A 27862-nucleotide genomic window follows, 5' to 3' on the forward strand; every position below is an offset into this window, starting at 1 on the left:
TCGGCCTGGGTACCGGTGTGGCCCGGCCGGCCCGCGGGGCGCAGAGCCGAGGTCCGCGGCCGGCCGCATGAAGGACTGCGAGTACCAGCAGATCAGCCCCGGGGCCGCCCCGCCGCCCGCCTCCCCCGGGGCGCGCCGCCCCGGCCCCGCCGCGCCCCCCGGCCCGGGCCCCGGGCCCCCGCCGCCCGCCGTCGCGCCGCGCTGGAGCAGCAGCGGCAGCGGCAGCGGCAGCGGGAGCATCGGCCGCCGCCCGCGGCGCAAGTGGGAGGTGTTCCCGGGCCGCAACCGCTTCTACTGCGGCGGCCGCCTCATGCTGGCCGGCCACGGCGGCGTCTTCGCACTCACGCTGCTGCTCATCCTCACCACCACCGTCCTCTTCTTCGTCTTCGAGTGAGTTCGGCGGCGCCCCCTGGGGCGCCCCATCCTCTCCGGTCCCTTTTGCCCCCTGCCGCTCACCCCACCATCCCAGCCCTTGGTGGACACTCCAGCCCCTTTGGTTCCCTGCCGGGCACCCTTCGTCTTCCCACCTCCTGGGCATGCCACCCTTCCCAGCACCTGCCAGGCACCCTCCCTTCCCAGCTCTTCCTTGGCCGGCATCTTCCTTGTGCCTCTCAGAATCTGCCCTCAGGCCTCTCCACTCTCCTTGCTTATCTCCTATCTGTCCTTCCTGGTCCCCTCCAACCCTCCCAGACTCACCATCCTCCCTTCCCAGTTTGGAGCACTATATAAGCTGGTCCCCTCCATCCTTGCCAGTCACCCTATCCCCTCTGGCCCCTCTCTAGCACCCCCATCCTTCCCTGGCACCCTGCCTTTTCCAGCCTCTGCCAGGAACACTGCCCTCCCATGTCCCTCCAGAACCCCCATCCTCTCTGCCCTCTCAGAATTTGCCCCAGGCTTCCCCAGCTCCTTGGATAGATCCCCTCTCCTCACCTATCCCCTGGACCATCTCTTGTCCCCAGCTTCTTTCTGACCCCTCGAGGCATCTTTTCTATATATCCCTTCCAAACAGCTTCTGAATTTCTTCCTTGTCCTTTGGCTATATATTCCCACCTCAAATTTCCCAGCCATCTACCCTGTTCCCTCCAGGGTCCTTCTAGGGTCCCCTAGTCATCTCTCTACTCTCAGACCCTCCCCCCCTTGCTTTCCCCTCAGTCGTTCTCACCCTAGGCCCTCAAATATCTTGCAGCCTCTGAGACCTCCCCTTTTCTCTCCAGCACCTTCCTTAGTTTTTCCAGAGCTTCCTGTCCTTCCCTCTGCCTCCTTGGGTCCCCCCAGACATCTCCCAGGCCTCTGCCTTCCACCTCCTGACCTCCTAGCTTTCTTTCCTTTCCCAACACACCAGAGCACTCTCTGGTCTGTTCCACAGCAGGAGCAGTTGCCATGCCTTGTTATTTTTCAAGAGTCAAGAGTATTTTCATGTGACAGGTCGTATTTCCCCCCTTGGGTTTTTGACCTCTTCATAGCCTCAGTGACCCAGGATTGGCCCACACAGTATTCTCCATTTCATGGATGGAGGAAGGGGTGCCTGTCACTTTACCAGGGTCATATATTTGTCTCAGAAGTTTCCCACTCTGTCACTGATCTCTAGCTTGAGCTACCTGCTTCCTGATTCCTTGCCCGCACATTCACACATACACGCAAACGCACACCTACCCGTGCTGCATGAGCCCCACCTTTCCCTCCTAGTTCTACCCATCCTTTGTGGTCTTACTCAATTATACAGGCGGTTAAGAACTCCATCTCTGCAGCCAACAGAGCTGGTTCAGATCTCAGCTCCACCATGCACTAAGTGTGCGACTTCGGGGCAGCAGCCACTTCACTTCTCAGAACCCCAGTTTCCTCACCTATAAAATGGGGTTTATAGTAGCACCCACCCCCTCAGGTTGTCACGAGGGTGGCGTGAATTCATGCACCTAAGCTTTAGCTAGTAATAAGCATTTAATGCTGGCTGCTGCTGTTACTTGTTGCCATCACCAAAAACCCTTCCCAAGGGCCATGATTAGGCTGCCACAAAGACCCTGGTCCCCAGGTACCCTTTCCAGCTGCCAGATCATGTATCGGCAACCTTGGGTTTCCCCTTGAAGCAAGGTGAGGACTTCCTTCAAATTAGCTCCTCCCTTTCACCCTTCCTTTTTGACTCAGGGTGGATAAAAAGTTCTGGGATAAATAACAGGCAGAAACTCTGGGGAGCCCCCAGCCTCTAGCATGGCCCTTGGGCTGAGTTTCAGATCCACCTCACTGGGCCGGCCCACGTGGTGGGTATTTTGAAAGTGCCTTTTCCAGCATTCCTCAGGCTCCACTGGGTCCTCCCAGCCAGGGTTGCAGCTGAGGCAGGAGGAAGTGGTGCTTGCCAGGGTTGGCCCCTGTGACCCTGCATTGTGGGATTCGGTCAGTTCAGAAGCAGGACTTCCTCTGGGCTGAGGGGATATCTTCACTGTGAGAGATTTGTCCCCAGAGAGAGAGGAAGCGAAGATTTGGGGTTCTGGGAGAGCTTGTTGCTGCTCCTCCTCACTTGGGCTGGTGGTTTTGGCAGGAGGGTTTGGGTTTGAGCTGAGAACTCACCTGGGCCTGGACTAGGGTGAAACCTCAGCAGGGACCTGGTGTATGGGAACGCTGTTGGTGAGGGCCTGGAGGGTGAGAGGCACTCAGACTCTCCCAAGGCTCTGGGGAAAGGTAAATGTGGCTCCCGGGCCTTTCCTGCTGTGAATGGTTTTCTCTACTGTTTGATCTGGTGCGTTATTGCACAGGCCTCCCAGCTTCTGCCCTGCTTCCAACCCCCACACAGCAGCCAGAGTGCCCCTCTAATTCCAAGTCAGACCTGAATATTCCCTGTCTTTCTGAATCAGAGCCAGAGCTCTGGTGATGGCTTCCTCTCTGTCCCCATCTCTTCCCACTGCCCCCTGTGCATTCCCTCCCAGGCACATTGGCCTCCTTGCACACTCCGACCTCAGGGCCTTTGCGTGGTTTGGAATATCCTTCCCTAAGATAGCCTCCTGGCCCACTCCCTTACTTTCTCTTGTCCTACCCTGACCATCCCTGTAATATAGGAAACTGCCCCCCTCCCTCCTATCCCCTCTGCCCTGACTTATTCTCCAAAACACTTGCCACCATCTGATATACCATACTTAGGTTTTTTGTTAGCTTCTTGCCTGTCTCTCTTCATGAGAACAGGTATCTATTCTCCCTGTTGTAACCACAGTGCCTAGAGCAGGGCCTGGTATGTAGTAGGCACTCAATACAGTAAATACATCACAATACAATGTAGCAGATACATTTATTTGTTGAATGAAATGGACAGAGCATTTGCTGGGAGCCTGGAGACTCCAGTCCTGCCATTGCCTGGCGGGGTGACCTTGGATCTAGCTGTGGGCTTTGGAGTCTCCCTCTGTAAAACCAGGGGCCAGGACTTGGTGTTTCTGAGGGCTCTACAAGTCTTAGGCTTAAACTCTTCTCCATCTCCCAAGAAGTCTGGTTGTACGTGAACTGGTTGAGTTTTGTGGGTGTCACGGAGGGCCCAGCACTGTTCGAGGCTCAGACCCAGGAACCACTGAGATGTTTGCAGCAGAACGTGGTCTACTTAGAGCCCTTGGTTCTGGCAGTCTCTGTTCTTCAAGGGAAGGGCCTCTCTGGAGGCCAGAGCCTCTGACAACGGAGGCTCCAGAAACAGTGTGTAGATGCCCACAGGTTTGCTCCTGCTACTGTGCCAGCTCCTGGAACCTTGGCTGGTTCAGGCCTCCCAGTGGTCGGTCATCCCCAGAGTATAGTTCCTACCCCATCAGGGGCCACTGTGGCTCTGGGAGGGAAGGCCACATAGGATGGTGGTTAATAGTGTGGGTGGGCCTCAATGTCAGACCCGTGCACAGGCTGTTGGAGCCCACTAGAGTCAGGGGGCCTGATAGAACTGACTGGGGATGCCAGCCCTTGGGTGACAGTGGTAGTGGCTCTACCATGCTCTTTCCCCTACCCCCTTTACCTGGTTGATCCTACTCATTCAGATTCTAGCTTAGGCAGTCTCTCCTTCAGCCAGTCTTTCATAACTGTTCTACTACTTTCCCCTTCCCCATCATAACACACAAAACCCTGTGTGGCAATTCTGTTAACATGTCAGCTTCCCCCACTAGACCGTAAGCCTCACTGAGGGAGCAGGGGGACTCTTGTCTTATTCACTGCCATCATCCCTGCTGCTTGTGAAAGGTATTACCTTTAACACAGAGAAGACCATAGTGAATATGTGTGGAGTGACCGAACATTGTCATGGATGGTTCATCTCAAGTGACAATCCAGTTTATTGGTAGTGGCTGCCTGAAGCTCTGTGTTTAGAAGGATTCTGAGTCTGCAGCCAAGTGCAGGGGTTGAGTGCTGGGATCCATTGATCACATCTGCCAGGGCCTCAGGGAGAAAGTGCAAGGGTCAATTAGTGATGTCTGCTCTAGACGCCGAAGGACCCGTGGCTGCATTGACCCAGGGGCCATATTCCTGCTTCTATTCAAGACCACCGCGGTGGTGTTTGCTGGGATGACAACGCCTGCCTGATGCTGTAACCCTGTGCCCCAGGCAGCCCTTGGGGTGTCTACTCATCACTTCTCCCTCTCTTTCTCTAGCTGTCCCTTTTTGGCCCGCCAGCTGACCCTCGCCATCCCCATCATTGCTGCCGTCCTGTTTTTCTTCGTCATGAGCTGCCTGCTGCAGACAAGTTTCACCGACCCTGGGATCCTGCCCCGGGCCACCGTCTGTGAGGCTGCCGCCCTAGAGAAACAGATCGGTGAGGCTCCTACTCCAGGCGCGGCTGCGTATCCCAGCTCCACGTTCCTTGATTTGAGAGGAGGCCTGATTTTCTCCTCCCACATGGTGCTAGGCACTGGGAGTGTGGTGGTGAGCAGGGCAAGCTGGAGCTGACACTAGAGTGGAGGAAGCAGAGGATAAGCAAGTGAGCAAGAAGTGCTAGCATGGCAGGGCTGGTGTGGACAGCCGGGCGGTGCTGAGTGCTTCCTGGAGCCCAGGCACTGTGTCCACCTCTTTATGTGCATGATCTTACGTAAGACCCCAGTATTCCTACGCGACAGCTATGGTTGCTGCTCTCCTTTTACGGGTATTAAATTGAGTCTCACAGAGGTGAAGCAAATGGTCGAAGGTCACCCAGTAAGTGGAAGAGCCCGGATGAAACCCTGGGCACTCTGACTAGAGCCCCTGCTCCTAAACATTCATACACACTTACTCATTCACTCATCAAACATTTATTGAGCCCCTACTATGTGCCAGGCACTTTTCTAGCAGACAAATCTGATGATAATCCCTGTCTTCTTGAGCTGACACTCCAGTGGGAGGAGAAAGTTAACAACTAAATATCTAGGCTGTGGCACAGAGAAGAGGGAAGCTGGGGGAGGGAGGACAAGAGCTGGGGGAGGGTGTACAGTTTTAAATAGGAGGATGGGGAAGGCTTTGTGAAGGCGGTGACATCTGAGCAAAGACACAAAGACCTGCAGAGATGAGGGGTTGAGCCACGTGGGTATCTGGGGGAGAGCACGGTGGGGTGGGGAGCGGGCTGGTCCAGATTCGATGGTCAGGGGAAGCCCTTGGGAGGAGGTGGCACTTGAAATGAGCCAGTCATGTGTGGTCTGGACACAGTAAAAGCAAAAGCCGGGAATGGCGACCAGACTCGTGTGTTTGCGAAGAGGCAGGAAGGCCAGTGTGGCTGGGAAGGAGCTGTGCGCCCAGCCCCCAGGCGGCCCTTGGTGTCTCCCAGAGTGCTGCACGGGTGCCCTGGGTGGCTGGGCACCACGGCCACGGCCTTAATCTCGGCTTGCTCCACCCCGGCTCCTTCCTGCTGAGAAGTGACGTGGGTATGTGCACACCTCAGGGGTTTCCGGTCCGTGGTTGGCTCCTTCCCCTAACAAGGTGGCTTTCAGACAGGCTTTTTTTTTTTTTTTAATTTATTTATTTTTTGTTGGAATGTAATTGCTTTACACTGTTGTACCAGTTTTTGAGGTACACCAAAGTGAATTAGCTGTATTTATACACATATCCCCATATTCCTTCCCTCCCTCGACTCCCCCCCACCCTCCCTGTCCCGGCCCTCTAAGGCCAGCCAGACAGGCTTTTAAATAAATACCCAGCTGCCTCTGAAGAGCCCTGGCAGCCTGTGCGTGGCAGAGCCCTGCTGCATCCGTCCTGGAAGTCATTCCACTGATGTGCTGGAGCAGCTCAGGAGGGCGGGCAGAAGGGGAGAGGATGCTCTCCTGCACTTGTCTGTTCTTTGTCTCTTTCCTCTGCCCTGGCCTGTCCTCAGCCACACCCTCGGTTGCCATCTTCCTCTGTCTGCATCCAGCTTCCTTCCCCCTTGCACTCCTGGGCCACTGGCCGCTCAGCCTCCTGGCCTCTGCTGCTTCAGTTTCCCGTAGTCTGAGCCAGCTGCTGGCTGCCGGCAGCAGGGGAGGCTCGGGGCAGCCCCGTTTTTCCTCCCTCCAGGTCGGGGCTCATCATGCGTCAGGATTATTGTCCGGCTCAGCCCCGGCTCAGAGGTTTGGCTGCCTGGAACCCTCTGGCCTCCCATGAGCTGTTGGGTCACGCTGACAACAGTAATCCCCCATGTTTGGAAAGAGTGTGACTGTGCTGAGTACTTCCCAGCCATTATCCCCACAGATCCCCGCAGTAGCCCGGCTGTGCTGATGTGGAAACTGAGGCAGGGGATCCCAGGCCAGGGAGCAGGAACAGAGCCTTGACTCCCAAACCCTACGCTTTCTCTTCTGAGATGGTGACAGGGATGCAACGCGGTCTTCCTTAGCCATACGCTCCTTATTCTTAGGTCTCAATTCAAGTGTCTGGGAAGCCTCTGTGACCCCAGGTGGGCCACACCTTCGTGATACCGTCCCAGAGCGCCTTGTCCTTCCACCTTGGCCCTGGACTGCATGGTGGTCACTACGGAATTGTCAGGCAGGCTCAGCGGCGTTGGCTGAACAGACCAGTCTCTGCGGAGGCTCTTCTTGCTGTTCCCTGGTGACTGGTTGAGAGACAGTTGGAATTTCTCCCTATTAGGCATTATAGGTTTGGTTGTTTATGTGTTGATTCTTTATGCCGACTCTTGACTGCAGGGGGAGGAGGCAAGGAGGTTGAGGGGAAGGGGGTGGAATCTGATGTGCACCTTCCCTCTGGTGGTTTCCAGGCCAGCTCAGTGCAAGGTGGAAGGCCTGACTGGCTGCCACAGGAGAGAGAAGGCTTTGGAAGAGGATCGAAGAAACCAGGATGTCTTCTGCCTGGAGGTTACGGGGAGGCTTCCTGGAAAGGTGCCCTGAGCCAAACTGTCAAGTTTGGGTGGAGTTCAAGCATAAGAGGGTGTGTGAAGGGAACCCCCCCACCCCGTGCAAATGGAACAGGGAGAGGAGAGGACAGAGTGGGAAGGAGGGGGCAGGCGTGGGAGCTGAGCAGGCCGTGTTGACTGGACACAGGAGTGCTTCAGAGAATTTGGAGGATGGGGTGGGGTCAGTCTTGTGGGCCTCTGGGTGTCAGGGTTGAAAATATCCCTTTGAGAACAGTTCCCAAGCCTGGAACGTGGCATCTTTGGGGCCTTTGAATTCTAAACTTGAGCTGGAGGCTTCTAATCAGGGTGAAACATATTTTTGTAAAAAGGACTAAAGTCACTGAGCCTTTTCAAGAAGGTTGGAGGCTGGCTCTAAGGTGGGTGGTGCTGTTCATATAAATGTGAGCTGGTTACTGGGGCCTGTACACATGCAGACAGTGTGATCTTCTCATTTTGGCCCCATAGGCCAGCAACTCCAGCCCCACGGGATCTGGTTCTAGGGCTGCCACCCTGCAAGGACCCTCTGAGGTGGGGTGGCCAGCTCTTCACAGTTTGCCCAGAATTGTCCCTGTTTTAGCACTGAAAGTCTCATATCTTGGGAAACCCCAAAGTTGCAGGCAAAATGAGCTGGTTGGCCACCCTCGTCTCAGCTCCTGACTTGTCAGCTGGTGAGCCAAGCAGCCAGACTACCCTGCAGGCTCTGGGCAGTTGGAAAAGAGGTAGGAGGAGACAGCAACATTGCCCCCACGAAGCTCTTGATCTGATGGGAGGTCATAGAAACACCCACATCCAAGTGACAGACACTCACCTAGCCATGGTTACAGCGCACACGACAGACACAGAGGCTGACTCTCCCTGTGCCACCACATAGCAGGTCACAAACCGCATCCTGTCTGTCTCCAGGATGTCTCCCCTTGGGTCCTTCCAAAGCCCACTGCCCCGGGCAGGCACACCTCATTTTCCACCTGGGTTGGCTTAGGACTCTGCTGACCAGGCCCACACCTGTCCTCTCCCTTCAGTCATAGTGTCTCTCCAAGATCCAGATTTGACCTGGCCCTCCCTGGCTCAGAATTTGGGTGACACCCTGGTGCCCTCAGCAGCATTTCCTGAAGATCGGCCATTGGAGTACAACCTTGGTGACTTTTACCCTTTCTACATCTCACCTTGTACCCTCCTTTCTTTAGTATTTTCCTTTAAGTGGCTCGCTTTTTTTTTTTTTGATGGTCATTATGCTTGTTTAATGATCACTTTAGAAAACAGTCCAGTTTCATGCTCAGAACTCTGTGTTGCAAAGCAAACAAAACTCCTCTTCTCCCACCCACTCCCAACCCCCAAATCTCCAAGAGTGGGAATTTTGCCGTGAGCAATTTTTTTTTTTCTGTTTTAATACGAAAATTACAAATTTTGTTTATACACACACATGCATATAATGTAATGTATATAAGAGTCTGGTTCTAATGTAAATGTATTTTTACGAGGAAAATTTACATCACCCCTGTTAGCAGAAGCCACTTGCTCTAAATAGAAGATAATCATAAGAACAAAGGCATAACAATGTTACAGAATTCTTGGTGGTTACAGTCGCTGTGGAAAGCAGTCACTTTGAGGCCTGTGAGGATCACAGGTATTAGTTATTAGAAATTGAGACTTTCCAGTGGATGGAGTTAGGGCTTGAAAGAGAATTGAAAAGGGAATGACTTTCTCATCACGTGATTCCGTGTTGCTTGGTGTCATGGCCAGGAAATACACCATGTCCCACCTTCTCGAAAGCTCGCCCTCTGAGGCGCACTTGCCTGCAGGATCAAGGCAGGCTCCGGCCCACCCTTCCCTCCTCATCTCCTCCCACTCCCCGCACCCCAGCCGCACTGCGTGCTAATGCCTTGACCCACAGGGTCCCCTCTGCTGCCTTGCCCCCCCATCACCCCGTGAGCCCGAGGTCGCAGGCTTTCCCGCGCAGCTGCATCTCCGCTTCATCGCGCTCGTTGCTTTCTTAAATGCTGCCTCTTGCCCCCACCCTGCATGTTCCGCTCTGTCTTCTCATGGTGTTGAGTACAGACGCCGGTAACACCATTGACTGACCAGCTGTGAGTGCTTTACATCTCTCATGGGCATCATCATCTTACAAGGTCGATACTGTTATGACCCAGTGAGGAAACTGAGGCCCAGGGAGGTTGAGCAACTTCCTCAAAATCGCAAGCTAACAAGTGGCCAGGCCAGGTTTCACAATGAGGTCATGCTGCCCCAGGGTCACCACACTTGACTCACCGTGCCTCCTGCGCTGACTCTGTAATCAGCCACCTCTCCCGCTTGCGCTGGCCCCGGGCCGAGCTCTTCTTGTGTCCCCAGGCCTGCCAGGAGGCCTGTGTGTGGCAGGGGCTCCATAAACCTCTAGAATGAACAGAAATGGTCAGGCGGGGATTACAGTGGCCCAGTGCCCACAGCCTGGCCGCTGTGGCTGACCTCAAGCCTGGACGCTGGGCGACTGCAGCCCTGCAGCTATTTCCTCCCCAGGTGGAACAACAGAAGAGCAAGGTTGGGGCCCAGCAGGGCAGGTAGAGGGCTCCGGCCTCGCCTCACTAACGCCTCCGCAGTAGCTCATGGCCAGCCCCGGGGGCCTCCACACCAGCCCTGGGCCTCAGTCACAGCCCCAGCCGGTCAGACTTACACTGCAGAGCCTGCCTGCTCTCTGGGGCTGAGGTTGGGGCGGAGATACCGGAAGCAGGCCCCCTGGTCCACAGGAAGGCGTGGGAGATTCATTTCCTTCTCCCAGCCATTCAGCGAGAAGGTGCCTCCCATTATTACCACATCCCTGGGGGCTTTAGTTTCCCACCTGGAGGGAAGGGCCTCCCTCTTCTTGGGGAAGAGCTTGAAGCAGAAAGAGCCCTGGAGGGCAGGGATAGCATCTCTTCTTACCACTCCTTCATCCATTTCTCCAGCAGATATTTTCTGAACTGAGTAACAAAGCAGCCACATTTGATCCATCTCTGCGTGCTTATCCCCTTCTTCCCCACCTGCCACCCCGGGCCTTGTACAGTATCTTGACATCATAGATGCTCACGTCCAAAAGAATGGACAGATGAATGCCTCGGAGGACAAGGGTTCTAATTTCAGCCCCACCTTGTACTGTTGGCGTGAAGTTGGTAAAACGCGGCACATGTCCGGTTGCCCAGCGCAGGGCATTGTTTGTACAAGTGTGACAGGGAATGTCAGTGTGCTTTGAAAATGGTTTTTCTCTCCTCAAACTTAAAGAGGCCTGAGGCTTGTGGTCAGGAACGGCAAGTGGACTTGCTCTGGACACGAACAAGCTACCACTGGTAGTGGCTGCTGGGGGCGGGGGTGGGGGGGAGTTGAGGAGGATTCTGAGGCCGAGTTCAGGGCAGTTATTGGTCATCACTGTCTGGCCTGAGAAAAAGCAGCGGGACAGCTGCTTGTCTTCCTGTACCCCTCATGGGGTTCAGCCCCATATAGCATCCCCGCAAAGCCTCCTTTGACCCATCTCATCTAGGGCCCCGCAGTTGGTGACTTTACTCAGCGTCTGGGTAGCACTCTTGCACTGGTGTGGCCCTCTTTCCTCTTCTTCACCTCCGGCTCCTGGCAGCCCAAGGAAGCTGGGTGTGTAGAGCCTCACTTCCTCTTTCTCGGGGTTCTGGAGAGGAGGAGGCCTGGCCACCAGAGGCCAGAACACACTGGTAGGCGTTCTCTTCCTGCCTTGGGGGAGAGGCGTGGGCACCCTTCTGCCCTGGGAGGGCCTCTGGGAATCCAGTGAGGGTTCCAATAGCTTTTCTTTTAGTCCTGAAGAGGGTCTGTGGCTGTCCTTCACTCAGAGATGGGCTGTGTTCTCAAGTCTCTTCATAAATCAGTTGTTTGGAATATAGTGTTTCGTGGAAACAACAACAATAATTATAGGTAATATTTATTAAGCCAGGTGCTCGACACTTTGCTAAACCCACTTGATGAATTCTTGCCTGATCCTCTTAACAGCACTAGGAGGTGGATTTGATTATGTCCCATTTTCTTTACTTAGCAGATGAGGGCACAGAGAAGTTAAGCGACTTGACACACATCACACAGCTAGTAAGCTATTGGGCCGAGATTCATACCCACATGTCTGTCTGGCTCCAAACCCCGTATCCAAGCCTGGGAGACAAGAGTGGGCAGGGCCAGGTGCTCTGCCCGAGGGCCCGAGGGGCAGGATTAGGGGTTGGGTTTGGAGTAGCATCAACAGCTTTGGGAAGAGCTGGGGGGTTCTTGCACGCTGGGGTGGCACAGCCTGAGCTGTTCATCAGGACTAAGGCTCCCGGGAACCCAGCACTGTGCCTTGCAGCCTCTCACTCAGCCTTCACCACAGCCCTGTGAGAGTGAGATAGTCTCGTCTCCAGCTTATGGATGAGGAAACTGAGGCTCAGAGAGGTGAAGAGATTTCCTGAAGTAGCAAGTGGGTAGCAAAGCCAGAATTCAAACCCAGTGTTTCAGACGCCAGAGCCTGTGCCTTGCTGCCCCTAATGAAAACAGCTACTAGTAGGCACTCAGCAAGCACCAGCTCCTTAACATGTGCAATTTCTCAGCCTTATCACCTTTCACGGCCGTCATTATTATTTGACTGCTTTCACAGATGCAACAACAGGCTCACAGAGGTTAAGCAGCTTCCCCGCGGGCACGACCTCATCAGTGAAGGGGTCAGGATTTGACCTCCAAGCCTGCCTGCGTCCCTCCTCTTTGTCTGCTGCCTCCTAGTTCATGGGCCCAGGACTGCCTGTTTGTCCTACTGTCTGTGCTCTCAGGTGGCGTTGGGTCCAGTTGCAGAGACAGTGTGCGCACAGCAGCGCCGTCACGACTCAGCACAGGGCAGAGAGCGCGCTCCCTGCTGCGTGCGAGGCGCCTGTGGTCAGGGAGGCTGCTGACAAGGCCCGCTGAGTCCTGGTGCACAGAGAGGAGGGCGGCCGGGCTCGGCAACAGGGGCAGGAAGCCGGGGAAGAGTAGTGAGAGAAAAGCTGGGAATGGAGGTTGGGCCCAACTGTGGAGAGTCCTGTATCAGGACAAGAAGTTTCCCTTTGTCTTGTTTTTTTAGGGGAGGTCAGTGAAGGGTTTCTGAGCTGGAACGTGACTCAAAAGGGGTTATATAGAGGACTGTGATGGTGAGTACAAGGTGGGTTGAAAGGCAGAGGGGCTGGGAGTAGGGAGTCTTCTGGAGAAGCTCTTTGGTGATACGGGCCTGGCCTGGTTAGGGTGTTGGGAGTAGAGAGTGATGGATGTTGAAGGAAGAACCTGACCAGACCTAGCGACTGGCCAGGCCCGGATGAGGGAGAAGGAAGGGTCTGCAAGGAGACTCCAAACTGGGTTGCCCTGCCTCTGGCACGTACGGGCTGTGTGACCTCAGATAAATCCCCAGACTTCTCTGGGCCTCTTCTCTCATTTGCAAACTGAAGAAGTTAGAACAGAGGCAGTCAGTGAAGGGACATTTATCAGGTATCTGCTGTGTGCCAGGGGCCGTGCTATGTGCTCTCCGAGGTTCCTTTCCGCCCTTGATTGTGCCATCAGCAGAAATAAGGAACCAGGCATGGAAAAATAACTCATTACGACACTTAAAACTTCATCAAAAGACCTCGAGCCCAAGCTTTGGGAACTTGGGTTCGCATCTGGTTCTGCCGCTGTGTGGCCTTGAACAAGTCACTAGCCTCGCTGAGAAGGATCATGAACAGTAACCTGGAGATGACGATGAGAACGTTCCCTCCCGGCGTGTCGTCCGGGCTAAAGAGGAGGGAGGGTGCACGCAGAGTGCTCAGCACACACTAGCACCCAGTGACCGGTGCTCTCCTCTTCTTTCTCTCAGTAGTTCTGTGAGCTGATGATAACAGTGCACACCTCTTAAGCGTGTACTTTGTGCCACTTCACACGTATTAACTCCTTTAATCCTCGCAACAGCCCTGTGAGGTGGGTACTCTTCTTATCCCCATTTCAGTGATCGAGAAAACAGAGGCACAAAGAGGTTAAATGATTTGCCTTGTCACACATCTAGCAAACAACATCATCAAAAGAAACCCAGCTAGTAAGAGATGGAGCTAGGATTCATGGACCATTCTACCTGTTGTTCCCATTTTACAGATGAGAAAACTGAGGCTCAGGAGAGTTCATTTGGCTGCAACCTCACACACAGTCAGTGGCAAAACCAAGTTTCAGAGTTTCTTGATTGGCCTCAAACCCACTGCCTTGACCGTGCTGCCATTGCTAAGGAAGAGATGCTTAGATGCTTAGTTCCCTTTTAAACACGCTGCAGTCAAGGTGGTGGGAAAACAGCCTAGCAAAAGTCTCTGGTAGCTAGGAATGTGAGACACGAATCTGCTTCACTGATACATGCCAGGCACCTAGAATAGTGCCTGGCACCTGGTAGCCACTCAGGAAGTAATCGTTGGAGGCATGTGGCCAACCTGGAGATATTATGTGGGGAGTCAGTCCAGTGGAAGTGATGGCTGGGAACATAGCCGAGGGCTGGGGATCCCAGGTCACCCCATGTGACTCTCAGAATTCTGTCTGGGGAGGAGCCACTGCCCTGGGGAGCGCTGGTCCTCTGTGGCCTGGGGTACCAAGAGGCTCCGTGGGTAGAATTGTGGGTTCTCCACGTGGCACACCTGGGCTCAGCTTCCTGCTCTGCCTGTATACCCACCTCGTGACTTTGGACAAGTCACTGTCTTTTTTCTTTTTTCTTTTTCTAAGGTTTTTACTGAAGTATAACAGGCTTGCCAAAAGTGTGCAACTCATAAGTATTCTGTTTGTCGAGGGTTCACAATTGGAACACACACATGTAATTAGCACCCAAATCAGGAAGCAGTGGTGTTCCAGGAGCTCCCCTATTCCCTTTCCAGTCCCTGCCACACCCCCGAGGATAACCGTGATCCTGACTTTTAACACCATGGAGTACTTTGACCTGTTTGTGAGCATTTTGTGCTCTTACATCTGTGGGTAGTTTTTTACTTTACACAACATTTGTGAGATTCATTCATATCGCCATGTGTAATTAAGGGTCATTCATTCTCATTGCTGTATAGAATGCCATTGTATGAACATACTACAAAAATTTTTTAAATTAATTAATTTATTGGCTGTGTTGGGTCTTTGTTGCTGCATGTGGGCTTTCTCTAGTTGCAGAGAGCCGGGACGACCCCTCATTACAGTGCGAGGACATCTCAGTGCGGTGGCTTCTCTTGTTGCAGAGCGTGGGCTCTAGGTGCTCGGACTTAAGTAGTTGCAGCACACAGGCTCAGTAGTTGTGGCTCGCAGGATCTAGAGTGCAGGCTCAATAGTTGTGGCACACAGGCTTAGACACTCCGTGGCATGTGGAATCTTCCCAGACCAGGGATGGAACCCATGTGCCCTGCATTGGCAGGTGGATTCTTAACCACTGTGCCACCAGGGAAGTCACACAATTTTTTTTTATCCATTCTACTATTGATGGGTGTTTGGGTAGTTCAGGATTTTGGCTATTTTGAGAATTGTTTCTGAGGACAGTCTTGTACTTGTCTTTGGTGCACATCAATTCTTGCACGTTTCTAGTGGGAAAATACCTACAAGTGGGATTGCTGGGATGCATATGCTGAGCTTTGGAAGTTAGTGCAAAACAGTTGTCCAAAGTGGTCATAGGAGATTTCTAATTGCTCTACATTTTTGCCAACACTTGAGATATATGTGTGTGTGTGTGTGTGTGTGTGTGTGTGTCATTTGATTTGTTTTTTTCCATTTTAGCCATTCTGATGCGTATGTACTGGTAGCACATTGTGGTTTTAATTTGCATTTCCCTGATGACTAACGAGTGTGAGCCTTATTTCTTGTGTCTATCAGCCATCTGAACAGCTTCTTTTATGAAATGCCTGTTTGAATCTTTTGTCCACGTTTGAATTCAGTTGTCTGACTTTTTCTTACTGACTCATAGGAATTCTTTTTTTTTTTTTAAGAACTTTTATTGAGATACAGTTAACAGACAATAAACAGCATACATTTAGAGTGTACAATTTGGTATCCCAATCTCCCAATTCATTCCCCCCCAACCCTCCCCGCTTTCCCCACTTGGTGTCCATGTGTTTGTTCTCTACACCTGTGTCTCTATTTCTGCCTTGCATTTCCTCTTTCATAGTTGTTAGTATTTGCTTTATGTATTGAGGTGCTCCTATACTGGGTGCATATATATTTATAATTGTTATCTCCTCTTCTGGGACGGATCCCTTGATCTTTATGTAATGTCCTTTCTTGTCTCTTGTAACATTTTTTATTTTAAAGTCTATTTTATCTGATGTGACTATTGCTACTCCAGCTTTCTTTTGATTTTCATTTGCATGGAATATCTTTTTCCATCCCCTCACTTTCCGTCTGTATGTGTCTGTAGGCCTGAAGTGGGTCTCTTTTAGACAGCATATATGTGGGTCTTGTTTTTGTATCCATTCAGCCAGTCTGTGTCTTTTGGTTGGTGCATTTAGTCCATTTACATTCAAGGTAATTATTGATATGTATGTTCCTGTTACCACGTTCTTAATTGTTTTGTTTTTATTTTTGTTTTTGTAGGTCCTTTTCTTCTCTTATGTTTCCCGCTTAAAGAAGTTCCTTTAGCATTTGTTGTAGGGCTGGTTTGGTGGTGCTAAATTCTCTTAGCTGTTGCTTGTCTTGCTTTTGATTTCTCCGTTGAATCTGAATGAGATCCTTGCTGGGTAGAGTATTCTTGGTTGTAGGTTCTTCCCTTTCATCACTTGAAAGATATTGTGCCACTCCCTTCTGGCTTGCAGAGTTTCTGAGGAGAAATCAGCTGTTAACCTTATGGGAGTTCCCTTGTATGTTACTTGTCGTTTTTCCCTTGTTGCTTTTAATAACATTTCTCTGTCTTTAATTTTTGTCAGTTTGACTGCTATATGTCTTGGCGTGTTTCTCCTTGGGTTTATCCTGCCTGGGACTCTTCATGCTTCCTGGACTTGGGTGGCTATTTCCTTTCCCATGTTAGGGAAGTTTTCAACTATAATCTCTTCCAGTATTTTCTCAGGTCCTTTCTCTCTCTCTTCTCCTTCTGGGACCGCTATAATGCGAATGTTGGCGCGTTTAACATTGTCCCAGAGGTATCTTGGACTGTCTTCAGTTCTTTTCATTCTTTTTTCCTTATTCTTTTCTGCATCAGTGATTTTCTCCATTCTGTCTTCCAGGTCCCTTATTCGCCCTTCTGCCTCAGTTAATCTGCTGTTGGTTCCTTCTAGTGTGTTTTTCATTTCAGTTATTGTGTTGCATATTTCTGTTTGTTTGCTCTTTAATTCTTCTAGGTCTTTGGTAAACTTTTCGATCTTTGCATCCCATCTTTTTTCAAAGTCCTGGATCATCTTCACCATCATTATTCTGAATTCTTTTTCTGGAAGGGTGCCTATCTCCTCTTCATTTAGTTGTTTTTCTGGGGTTTTATCCTGTCCCTTCATCTGGTACAAAGTCCTCTGCTTTTTCATTTTCTCTATCTTTCTGTGGCTGTGGTTTTCAGTTCCACAAGACAAAATACTGCTGATACTGCTTGATACTGCTGTCTGCCCTCTTGTCAGGAATTCTTTATATATTCTGGATTCATATCCTTTGTCCTTTGTCAGATAAACATATTGCAGATATCTTCTACTCTGATGGTCATTTTTCCATTCTCTTAATGATCTCTTTAGATGAACAGAAGTTCTTAATTTTGATAAAATGCTCTTTATCAAATCGTGCTTTTATGATTATGTCCTTTGTGTCTTGTTTAAGAAATCTTTGTCTACTCCACAGTCATTAGGTTGTTCTATTTTTCTTTTTCTTTTTTTAATCCAAGACGTTTGTATTAAGAGCTACAGTCCATCTGGAATTGAATTTGTGTTTAGTGGGAGGCAGAGATGCAGATACATTTTTCCCCCATTTGCGTATCCAGTGGACCCAGCAGTGTTTATTGGGAGGAGACCATCTTCCTTCTGGGCACTGTGGTGTTGCCTTTGTCATGAACCACACGGTCGTGTACCTGTTGGTTTCTGGAGTCTCTGTTCTGTCCCATTCGTCAGCATTTCTACCCTTGTACCCAAACCAGGCTGTCTTAAGTGCTAATCATAATTGTTGATGTCTCGTTGTGTAAGACATTTAGCTTTGTTCTTCAAGAGTGCCTTGGCTATTCTTGGCCTTTTGATTTCCATGTGAATTTTAGGATGAGTTTGTCAATTGCCACACTAAAAAACCCTGACTGGGATTATGTTAAATCTACAGGTTAATTTAGGGAGAACAGATCCTTTTCTTATATTGAGTCTGCCAATCCATGAATATCATATATCTCTGCATTTCTTTTTCTCTTATTTTTATTATGACAAATTTCTAGCGTTCAGAAAAGTGGGAAGAATTAGTACGACATATTCCTATACATTCACCGTCTAGATTAAATAGTTGTTACTAGTGTATCTTATTTGTGTTATATACACACACACACACAATTCTCATGAAACCATTTCATTATAAATTATATACATCATAGACACTTAACTCATAAATACTTCAGCATGTATCTCTAAGATTTAGGATAGCCTCCTACATAATGACAATTCCATTATAACATCTAGGAAAATTAATAGTTCCCAAATTTCTGATCTATAGTCATTTGTTCCCCATTGCCCTCCAAATCTCTTTTGTTGCTGTTTTGTTTTTGAAAACAGGATTCAGTCTAGGATCAAGCATTGCATTGGTTTATATCTCCTAAATCTCTTTTAATCTAGAACCATCTTCCTTCTCCTTTTGTAAGTGACATTGACTTAAAAAAAATTTTTTTAATTGAAGTGTAGTTGATGTACAGTATTGACATTGACTTTTGTTAGAGAGCAGGCCAGTGGTCTCGCAGATGTCCTGCATTTCTGGATCCGATTGTTTCCTCGTAGCTTTACTCTCACTGTGTGCTCTGTCCCTCTGTCTCCTGAACCTCCTGGAAACCAGAACTTAGATCTAGGCTTGTTTAGATGCAGTCAAACCTCACTAAGGCTTCCTGGGTCTCCCTCCCTGATAGCCCTCCTTAGAGTGGTGTGTGAGCAGGTGTGTGAAGCCGTAGCACCGTGCTTGGCACATAGCAAGTTTCAGGAGGTGGTAGCAGATCTTGAGATTTGTCCCTGCCTTAGGGAGGCATTTTGCCCTAAGGTTTGTTCCCCAGAAACAGCTTCCCTGAAGCTTCTCTTGTCGCAGCCAGGCAGCCCTGGCTTCCCCCTCGCTGGGGCTCCCGGCTCTGGGCTTGGCCATCCCCCATCTCTCTTTCCCCTCTCAGACAACACAGGCAGTTCCACGTACCGGCCACCTCCTCGGACCCGGGAGGTGATGATCAACGGGCAGGTGGTAAAGCTGAAGTACTGCTTCACCTGCAAGATGTTTCGGCCACCCCGGACCTCACACTGCAGTGTCTGTGACAACTGTGTGGGTAAGTGGGAGGCGGCAGGGAGGCATATGGGGAGCCCTGGGAGGGATGGAGCCCTGGAGACAGGGGAGTCGCTCATGGGGAGAAGGGGGTATCTAAAATATCCAGGGCTGGGCAGGAAGTCTGGTTCACCCAGCTTTGCTCTGACTGAGGAGGGGCTGTGGGGAGGGGCTCTGAATGTGACCAGTGGTATCTTGGCTTCAGCCCGGGGTTGGTGGATTCCTTTCCCCAGCTTTGAAGTGTGGGGCAGACACAGAGATACCCTAAACCCTTCTCCCAGGCCTTGGCCTGGTCCTTAGTAGGTCCACGTTCCAAGGAACCAGAGACTGGAGCAATGACATTCTAGATATGTGGCCCAGGGCCAGCTATACTAAAAGACTTTGAACTGATTCCCAGGATTTGGAGGGACAAGAATCTGGGAACCGAGGAGTTTAAGCTGGTGAGGTGGAGAGGACGTAGCCAGGATTGGAAGCTAAGCTCCTGACCCACAACTGCAGTGGTTGCTGGGGAGCCAGAGGCTGTTTTGTCCCCTCTCCCTGCTCTCCAGAGGCCCGGCAGCTCTGATGGGGACCCAGGGTGCGCCCCTGGGAGGGTGTTATAAGGGAAAGGCTGTGGGGAGGACCCAGGCGAGCTGAGCCATGGTGACTGTGCACACTCCCCAGGGCGGTGAGCTCATCACGCTAGCTCAGCACTCCCTTAGCAAGAGAACAGTGGGGAACACCCGGGACAGCAGGCAGTGAAGTGGGTGACTCAGTGGGCATCATTCATCCCTGAGAATATGCCTCACCCACTCCCCGTGAAGGGCGCTGGCCTGGGTGTGAGGCCTGCAACGGGCTTGTGACCCACATTCCCACAGGGGACTTTCCTCGCCAGTCTGGGTGTGACCCCACCCCCAGGGGCACCGTACTGGTGTGAGCTCAGCCCTCTGCGGAGGCCTCCGATGCTGGTTCTCCGCAAAGTACGTAGCGGCCCAGCCCCTCCCTGGTCCTCTATTCTAGAGCAGGGGACAAGGGTCACTGGTTGTTGGCGTGACGCTGGGATCGTAGGCCAGGCAACGTGTACTTTCTGTGGATCTTCTTTGTACCAGACACTGCCAGACCCTAGGATTCAGCTCAGGCCCTCTCATGGAGCTCACGGTCAAGCAGCGGTTACAGGCCAGCCCACTAATTGTAAATAAATATATAAACGTGTGGGCAGAGTGCTGCAAAGGATAAGTGCCATGGCAACGGGGCAGATAACAGGGGCCCCACCTTGTCGGGGTTGGAGGAGACTTTCTCAAGAAGTGGCCTTGCAGCCGAGACGTGAAGGAAGAATTATAGGAACTGGTGGGCGAAGGACCAGAGGCTGGGAGTGTCGAGGAACTGAGAGTCACGTGTGGAGAGAGCAAGGGGATGGGGACACGAGAGGTCTCGGAAAACCCCTGCTGGTTGTGGGCCAGGCCGGCCCTAACCCGTCTCCCTGGCCCTTCCAGAACGGTTTGACCATCACTGCCCCTGGGTGGGCAACTGTGTGGGGAAACGGAACTACCGCTTCTTCTATGCGTTCATTCTGTCTCTTTCATTCCTGACGGCCTTCATCTTCGCCTGTGTGGTCACCCACCTGACGCTGCGTGAGTTGGGGGTGATGGCGGGGGGTTGGGGCAGGGACAGGCGGGAGGGCTGGGCCAGCAAGCTCAGCCAGGTCCAGGCGCTGTGGTCACTGTCCCTTGAACCATGCCCTCTCCTGTCTCTTCCTCCCCAGGCTCTCAGGGAAGCAACTTCCTCTCCACTCTGAAGGAGACACCGGCGAGATATCCTTTGTTGGCAGGGGAGAGGCCTGGGGGGACCCAAGGCCCCTTCACTGGGGCAGGTCCCCACACCTCATCCTGTAAACAGAGGGGAATGAAGTAGAGCCGATGTTTTTTCTCTAGAATCCAATATACCAGCTGCTTCTGTTCACCCCCAGGCTAGAGCCAATTCGGAATGGGCTGTTGTGGGGCTGGGGTGGCTGAGAACTAGCTCTCAGGAGCCACAGCCCCGTCCTCCCTTAAGACACCAAGCTCCCTGGACCACGCCATGTCTGCGGCTCTCGTGTTTAGAATCCTCAGTTCCCTTTGCCATCTGTCACTCTGGGCTCGTCCTGCCCTTGGGGGGCTCCTGAACCCTCCTTGGGGCCCAGGAGGTGATCTGCTGAGATCATGGGAAGGTTACAAACTTATTTCCTTTCTGGGGAAGTAGCTCCATGGAAGGGTGGGTGAAAGGCTGGCGAGGCCAGCTCCCAGGCACAGAGAGGCTCGCAGCCCCCGTCCCTGTGTGGGTCCTTGACTGCGCTGCTCACTGTGCTGGAGTTGGTGATCTGCTTCTTCTCCATCTGGTCCATCCTGGGCCTCTCAGGGTTTCACACTTACCTCGTCGCCTCCAACCTGACAACTAATGAAGACGTGAGTAAGGCTGGAGCAACACCTCACCCCTGGGCCGGGTCCTGGGATGGAGGCAGGGCTGAGGGAGCCTGGAGCAGCCTCAGTGCAGCCCTGACTTTCAGACTGCCAGGGAAATGCAGGTGGAGATGTGAGGTGGCCTGATACCTCCTTCCAGTGCTCAGGGCTGGGCCCTGGGAGACCTTGTGCAGGATTCCGAGGCCCCCTCAGTGCAGGCTCCCAGAGTCCCACGGTTGCTTTCTCCCTAACCCCGCCAGAGCAGCACAAACACCATAACTGTCATTACTTCTGCTGGCTCGTTACCGTTCCCAGAGTTCTTTCAGTTTCTATCATCTCTTTGGGTCCTTTTGCCAACTCTGAAGCAGAAGGAACAAGGATGCTTTTTCTCGTTTGATGGCTGAGTGACTTGCCCCAGGTCACTCAGCTGGAAAGCGACAGAGCCAGGGTTGCACTCGGAAACTTGCTGTGCCCACCACTCTGCCCTTGTAGACAGCAGCGACGTGACTGCTCTCAGGATGTCCTGGGGCTCCTTGAGGCATCCTTGTTGAGGGGGGCGGCCAGGACAGAAGCGTGAAGCTACATCGACCTCCCAACCTGCTGCCTACTAGATCTCTACCAACAAGCATTGTTTGAGCACCCACTGTGTGCTCAGCCCTGGTTCAGACCTGATCCACCCCCTTCCCATCCTTCCAAACAACAAAAAGGCAGATGAGAGCATCTGTTCCAGGGCCACCCTCTGATACTGCTCAGAGGCCCATTGACCAAAAGAAAATACATTCCTTGACCTCAGCCTATCATTTGGGGAAACAAAACTTAGCATGCATGATAGGGTATCACATGCTGAGTGATTGGTACAGAGCAGAAATGATGTCAGCCAGCTTTGTGATTTCCTGGGGGCTGTTTCTGCAGGATATTACTAGGGGTTAAGCAGAAAGTGATGTCATGGCCAAATATGTTTGGAAAACTCTAGGTTTAAGTCAAGCCAGTATCGTTTACTGCTAATCTCCTTAGTGCCTTTGATAGCCGGCTTCACAGAGCTAGAGACGGGCAAGATTTCATCTAATGCTCCGACAGTGTCGCCAGAGAGTTCCCTATTTTTCAAATGAGAACTGAGACTCAGAGAAGTGGTGATCTGTCCAGGGTTATGCAGCAAGTCTGTGGTAGAGCCAGAGTTCATGGCCAGGTCAGCCTGAGCCCTGTGCCCTTGCACTATCCTCCCTCTTGGGTGGCTGGCCAGAGAAGGAAGGATGCACCCAAAAAATTTCCTCTGGAGGCTCCTTTGGCTCTGCTCTGTCTTCTCTCTTGGTTAGGGCCTCCTTTTCTGGGTGCCCCCCTAAGATCCAGCAGTCCCCCACATTCTCACTGAATGGCCTGAGTTAGAAGCATGTTCCCTCCAATAGACCAGCCAGAATTGGTTTCAGAATTTGCTGATTTCCCCCAGCCTCTAGAACAAGTGAAATGACCCAGAGCTCCTTCCTGCTTGCAGATCAAAGGCTCGTGGTCCAACAAGAGGGGCGGTGAGGCCTCTGTCAATCCCTACAGCCATAAAAGTGTTATCGCCAACTGCTGTGCTGTGCTCTGCGGCCCCCTACCTCCCAGGTAAGCCGGGGGTGCAGGGGAGAGGTCATAGAGCCTGGCCTGGCCAGTAGTGGGGTGGCCCTGTGAGTCTACTCCTCTCAAAGAGGTTCTGGGATCAGCAGACCTCTCCCCACACCACACATGCCCTTTGTCCACCACCCCCTGCTGGATGCACTCAGGGCACTCGTCACATAAAGGAATTCTGTAGAGAGTTGTAATTTACAATCCTGTGTGCTCATTGTAGAAAAAAATTAAGTACAAAATATTAAAAAGAGTATTCTATATCACATGTAATCTTACTCCTCAGGGATAACCACAATGTTTTGTCCATGTTTGAGCAGCGCTGCCTTTCTGGTGCTGATGGCTGGACTGGGTGGGGCCTCCATCTTCCTCCTGGCAGAAGAGAGCCCTGGTGGCTCAGCCCTGTTGGGAAGCACCCCATCTGTCCTGACAGCAGGGGGCGCCAGATGTCCAGATCCCGAGTTACATGGGACACTGGGGGCAAGGCGGGGGCGGGGGGGGGTGGTGCTGGTAAGACTTGCCTACACTATCCCCGCCTTCTCCCGCCCAGTATCCAACATACCTGTCAGCCATCCTGTCCCCAGGGAAGGGACAGTAGGAATTGCTCTATCCTTCCCCAATGCCCTTTCATCCTTGCTCTTCCTCTTACCTGCCACCTGGGAGCCCTACAGAAAGCTGGCCAGTTTGAATTAATAGTGGATAAATTCTGTGGCTTTTGCCAAGTGTCCAGAGTACAGAGAGGGCCCTTCCAGGTGGGAAGGGTCTTGAGCTGCCACCTGGAGAGCAGCTCTGCTTTCCTCAGCCTTTCTAGGGCTGGGTCTCTCCTTGGCTGGGAGATGGACCCTGCCATCCAGCCCCCGGCCTGCAGCCCTGGTGTCAGGCAGGGCCCTCACGTGTCCCCGCCTTGTATTTTGAAAGCCTGATTGACCGGAGGGGATTTGTGCAGTCCGACACCGTGTTGCCCTCGCCCGTCAGAAGCGACGAGCCAGCCTGCGGAGCCAAGCCCGATGCCAGCATGGTAGGAGGCCACCCCTGAACCGGGCTCAGTACTTGCCACCTGCTGGCCTGTCTATCCCTCCGCACTCACCTGCCGCCCTCCACACCTGCCAGGACCCTCCCCATTCCACCTGAGGGGAAGCAGAGCCGCCAAAGACTTTTTGAGTCTTTTCGTATTTATTTCCCACCCTGCGTGGCTTTCCCCACACTGTGCCATGGCTGTACCCTCTGCTCCCCAAACCCGGTTTCCACCACCTTGGGCCCTAAATTCCCCCAGCTGATCAGTAGCAGGAGTGACAGGAGAGAGCGGCCAGGGCCCCTGAGGCCACCCAGGGGACCGCGCCAAGCCTCTGCCATGCCTCTGCCGAGCCGCGCCCTGTGTGAGTGAGGGTGCGGACTGAGTGGGACGCCTCCCCGCTGGGGGAGCTGCTGGGCCCTGCTGAGCTGCGGCCCAAGGGGTGAAGCAGGACTGAGGAGGGTCGGCTCTGGACAGCAGGCTGTCGGAGAGGATGCCTCTGTGGGCTGCTTTTGGTTTGCGGGCTCCTTCATTCTTTTTGTGATAGCCATTGTTATTTCTTCCGTTTTTGTTTTTGTAAGGAGTTGGCCAGTAGACTAGAGCTGGGGCTCCGGGCAGAGAGGGCAGAGTTGGGGGTGGGTGGGGGCAGCCTGTGTCAGAGGAAGCCAAACCAGCCAGCCCGGCACCCGAGACCTCAGCTCCTGCCTGATGCCTGGGCAGCACACTAGGAAGTGGGTGCCTCGCCCTCTCTCTGCCCACAGAGGGTTCTCCAAGGGCCCAGCCTGGCCCCCCACCTCTCTCCCAAGACAGGTGTGGGGACGGGCAGGTTATACTCATGCTGGCAATACTTGAAACGAGTTTATTAATGCTCGGTATTTTGCACAATTTTATAGACCTCTTTTCTATATAGCATTTTTTAAATGGAAGAAGAAAAAAGAAGTCAGCCACATTGCTGTCTGTGTAGTGCTAGGTGAAGGGTTATCACAAGGCAACTTGGTTTTAATAAGTTTATTACAAGAGACCTTCTGGCTGTGAGTGAGTGAGTGAATGTGTGTGTGCGCGCGTGCGCACGCGCACCCTTATGAGAATGTGGCTGGCTCCTACTCCCCCACACCCCCTGGGGTGCCTCACTCTCCACCATCCCCCTTGGGTGGCAGCCGGTGGTGGCAGCAGCAGAAGCAGCCTGAGCCATGGGGACAGGGAGTGTGTGCGTTGGTCACCAGAGACCCCTGGGCTTCTGCTGCAGTTCAGCCCCATCCTCCTATCTTTCCCTCCTCCAAGGACTTCAGACAGACAGTGGCTGGGACTCAGCCACCCAGCCCCCAGGTCAGGCTTCCAGCTGGGACCTGCCCAAACAGGCTGGGGCATGGTCAAGTGGATGGGGTGATGGCTGTGGGGAGTGGCTGCCACCCTACACGCCGCACCCCCTCCTGCAAGATCTGAGGATGGGACCCAGTGCCAGGGGCTAGAGCATGGGGAGTCTGCCAACCGGAGGCCTCCCTCCAGAGAAAAGGAAGGAAGGAACAGGGTGGGCCGAGCGACAAGTGAAGGTTGACCTAAATCTGGGCCAGAAACTTAGAAGACGTCCCTCCTCTCCTGGGAGCTATAGTTTCTTGTCAAGATAGATAGGAGATTGTCTCTCAGTCCCCTTCCTTGGCCCTTTAAGTGGGCTGAAACCCTTGGAAAGTCACATAGGAAGTCCCTGCATCTAGTCCTTCTTTGCTCCAGAGACTAGTGGGTCACAGGCAGCTGAGAAGTGGCAGCCAGGAGAGGTCCCCTCTGGGAGCAACAGCTTCGCCCCAGCCTCAGGGCCCTGGGCCATGCTGCAGTGGCAGTGGGGGGTGGGGAGGAAGCTGGCTAGAGGAGGGGGACTCCTACCTGCCTTTTATTTAAGCCAGTATTCTTTGTTCCTGCTTGTAATAAAATTTTTGTTTTTAAGAATTGATTTGCTTTGGTTTGGTTTTTGTTTGCTCTTTCTTTGCTGAGGCCCCGACTGGCAGCCCCTCTGTTCTTTCAGCCAGACTTGGTCTTTCCTGGGGAGACAGAAGGAAGGCAGGCAGCCCAGTGATCTGGCTCACGTTGTCCTCTCCTGGCTGGAGTCTGTCTACTGGAGGCCGAGCAGAGGGGGCTGCAGCTAGGCCCCCGCAGGCGTGTAAGAAAAGGCCATCCTATCCCCTCTTTGTCCCCTCTACCTTCCCCTGCCTTGGGGGCTTGGAGGCCCCTAAGTTCTTCTTCCTTGCTGTCTTTCCCACATGACCCCCAGTGACTGCTCCGCTAAGAAAATGTTTATAAGACAGTAGATTCCAGTTTGAGAGCCAGAGCCTCCTTGGCCCCCGCCCCCGCCTGGGCAGCAGGGCCGGGCCAGACAACCCGTAACACTGGCCCACCTCTCTGGTATCTCCCCCAGGAGGACACCTGTCAGGATTTTGCCATCTCCTGCACAGCCTGAGGGGAGCTGACAGGCCTCTTTGCAGAGGGTTAGCTGGTAAGACGGTATCTCCCCTGTCAGCCAGCACTGCCGGCTCCCCTCACACACCGTGTCACCCTCATCGCATGCCTCACCAGCCCCACGGAGCTCATTCATCTGTCTGGTGTGTGGTGTGGTGTGTGTGCTGGCCGGGTAGGGCCCCCAGGACTCCCCACTGAGCAGGAGCACTGAGGTGTGGGGGCAGGGCTAAGAGCCCAGCCCCACTCTGGACTGAGGAAGCAGCTTCGCACAGAGCAGCTCTCCAGCTGGAGCAGGAGGTGAAGGGCGAGGTCGGGGAGAGGATGGCGTACCTGCTCGGAGGCACTGGGGCCTGTTCTGGTGGCGTCCTGGTGTGCAGGGGCCCCGATCACTAACACTGCGTCCTGGCTTTCTGTCCCCGCTGAGCTTTCTCTCACCTGCCCGTTTTCTCTCCTGCTTTGTTGCCTGCTGCCTGAGGCTTGGCCCTTCTGTGGGGAGGAGGCAGGTGCTGTGGCACCCCTGCCGGCCTCCTCGCTCCTAGGTCTCGCTAACCCTCTCTCTTCTCCTTCTTTGCTATCCTGCCCGGGATCTCCAGTGTGTGCGGGGGCTTAAGGACCTCCTGAGGACCGCTGCTCTCTGCCTCTCCAGGAGCGGCCTGGGGGGAGCCAGGCACCCGGCACCTCCACCTGCCTAACACGTGGCCCATCTGCCACCGTCTGTGCCTACAGGGTCTGCCCCCAAGCCTGCCCCACACATGTTCTCTCTAGGGCCCCCCATAGGAGGCAGGGGCTGGCCTCTCTGCCCCCACGCCCCTCCCTGCGGCCAGAGCGTAGAAAGCCATAAAGCAGCTGTCAGCACAATGATGTAATACTATGCTGAAACTCGCCCTCCCCTCCTCCACTTTCCTTCCCCTTCCTCAGATTTGTAAGGAGCCAAGACTCTAGGAATCTTGCCTTACAGCCTGCCCACCCCCAGAATCAGGCATAGCTCTGGTCTAGCCAAGCAGGTTTCTTCAGGAGCCGTCTGGGGTGTTGAGGACGCTGCTCGACAAGTTTGGTGACTTCTAAGCACAGCAGGTTTGACACTGTTCCCACGGCCCCCCACCCCCACCACCCGGAGAAGGTGGGACGCGAGGAGAATGCTTGTACCCTTTGCTTCAGGCACTGAGGGACTGAGCTAGCTCTGACAGCCCTGTGCTCTGCAGAGGAGCTAAAGGAAACCAGTCCTAGGAAATCTGCTGAGCCCATGGGGGGAGGAGGGGGGCTGCTTGTCTGCTGTCCTGTACCTTTTTTAACCAAAATAAAGATTTCCTTCTTCTTGCCATATCTTTGGCCGTCTGGTACCACCTTTACTTTGGGGTTCAGGGCTGGGGCCTGTGATGAATCTGCAGAATATCTGGCTTACCCTCACTGCTGGCCTTGTCAGCTGGTCACTGCTGTTTTGGAGATTTAAAAAAGAGGCACAGGGACTTCCCTGGTGGCCCAGTGGTTAAGAATCCGCCTGCCGTTGCAGGGGACATGGGTTCGAGCCCTGGTCCAAGAAGATCCCACATGCCATGGAGCAGCTAAGCCCACATGCCGCAACTGCTGAGCCCACACACCGCAACTACTGAAGCTCGTGCGCCTAGAGCCTGTGCTCTGCAACAAGAGGGGCCACCGCAGTGAGAGGCCTGCACA

General features: G+C 53.1%; 1 protein-coding gene across 7 annotated transcripts; it reads left to right on the plus strand.

Annotated features, from left to right (window-relative positions):
* ZDHHC18 (zinc finger DHHC-type palmitoyltransferase 18) lies at positions 1-27809 on the plus strand. Of its 7 annotated transcripts, none has more exons than XM_057701382.1 (10): positions 1-390; positions 4602-4762; positions 18567-18716; positions 20185-20322; positions 20454-20502; positions 21030-21132; positions 22616-22728; positions 23647-23746; positions 26148-26225; positions 27107-27502. In XM_057701382.1, exons 1-9 carry the CDS (start codon positions 68-70, stop codon positions 26187-26189), a joined length of 1179 nt encoding a protein of 392 aa, XP_057557365.1. In that variant the 5' UTR covers positions 1-67; the 3' UTR covers positions 26190-26225; positions 27107-27502. The 7 variants fall into 7 exon arrangements, with proteins under 7 accessions (XP_057557365.1, XP_057557375.1, XP_057557352.1 ...); XM_057701392.1 differs by lacking the exon at positions 27107-27502 and adding an exon at positions 26782-27086; XM_057701369.1 differs by lacking the exons at positions 26148-26225; positions 27107-27502 and adding an exon at positions 27699-27809.
* Positions 27810-27862: the final 53 nt, after the last annotated feature.

This window comes from Hippopotamus amphibius, chromosome 1, assembly GCF_030028045.1.
Source record: "Hippopotamus amphibius kiboko isolate mHipAmp2 chromosome 1, mHipAmp2.hap2, whole genome shotgun sequence".
Lineage (NCBI taxonomy): Eukaryota > Metazoa > Chordata > Mammalia > Artiodactyla > Hippopotamidae > Hippopotamus > Hippopotamus amphibius.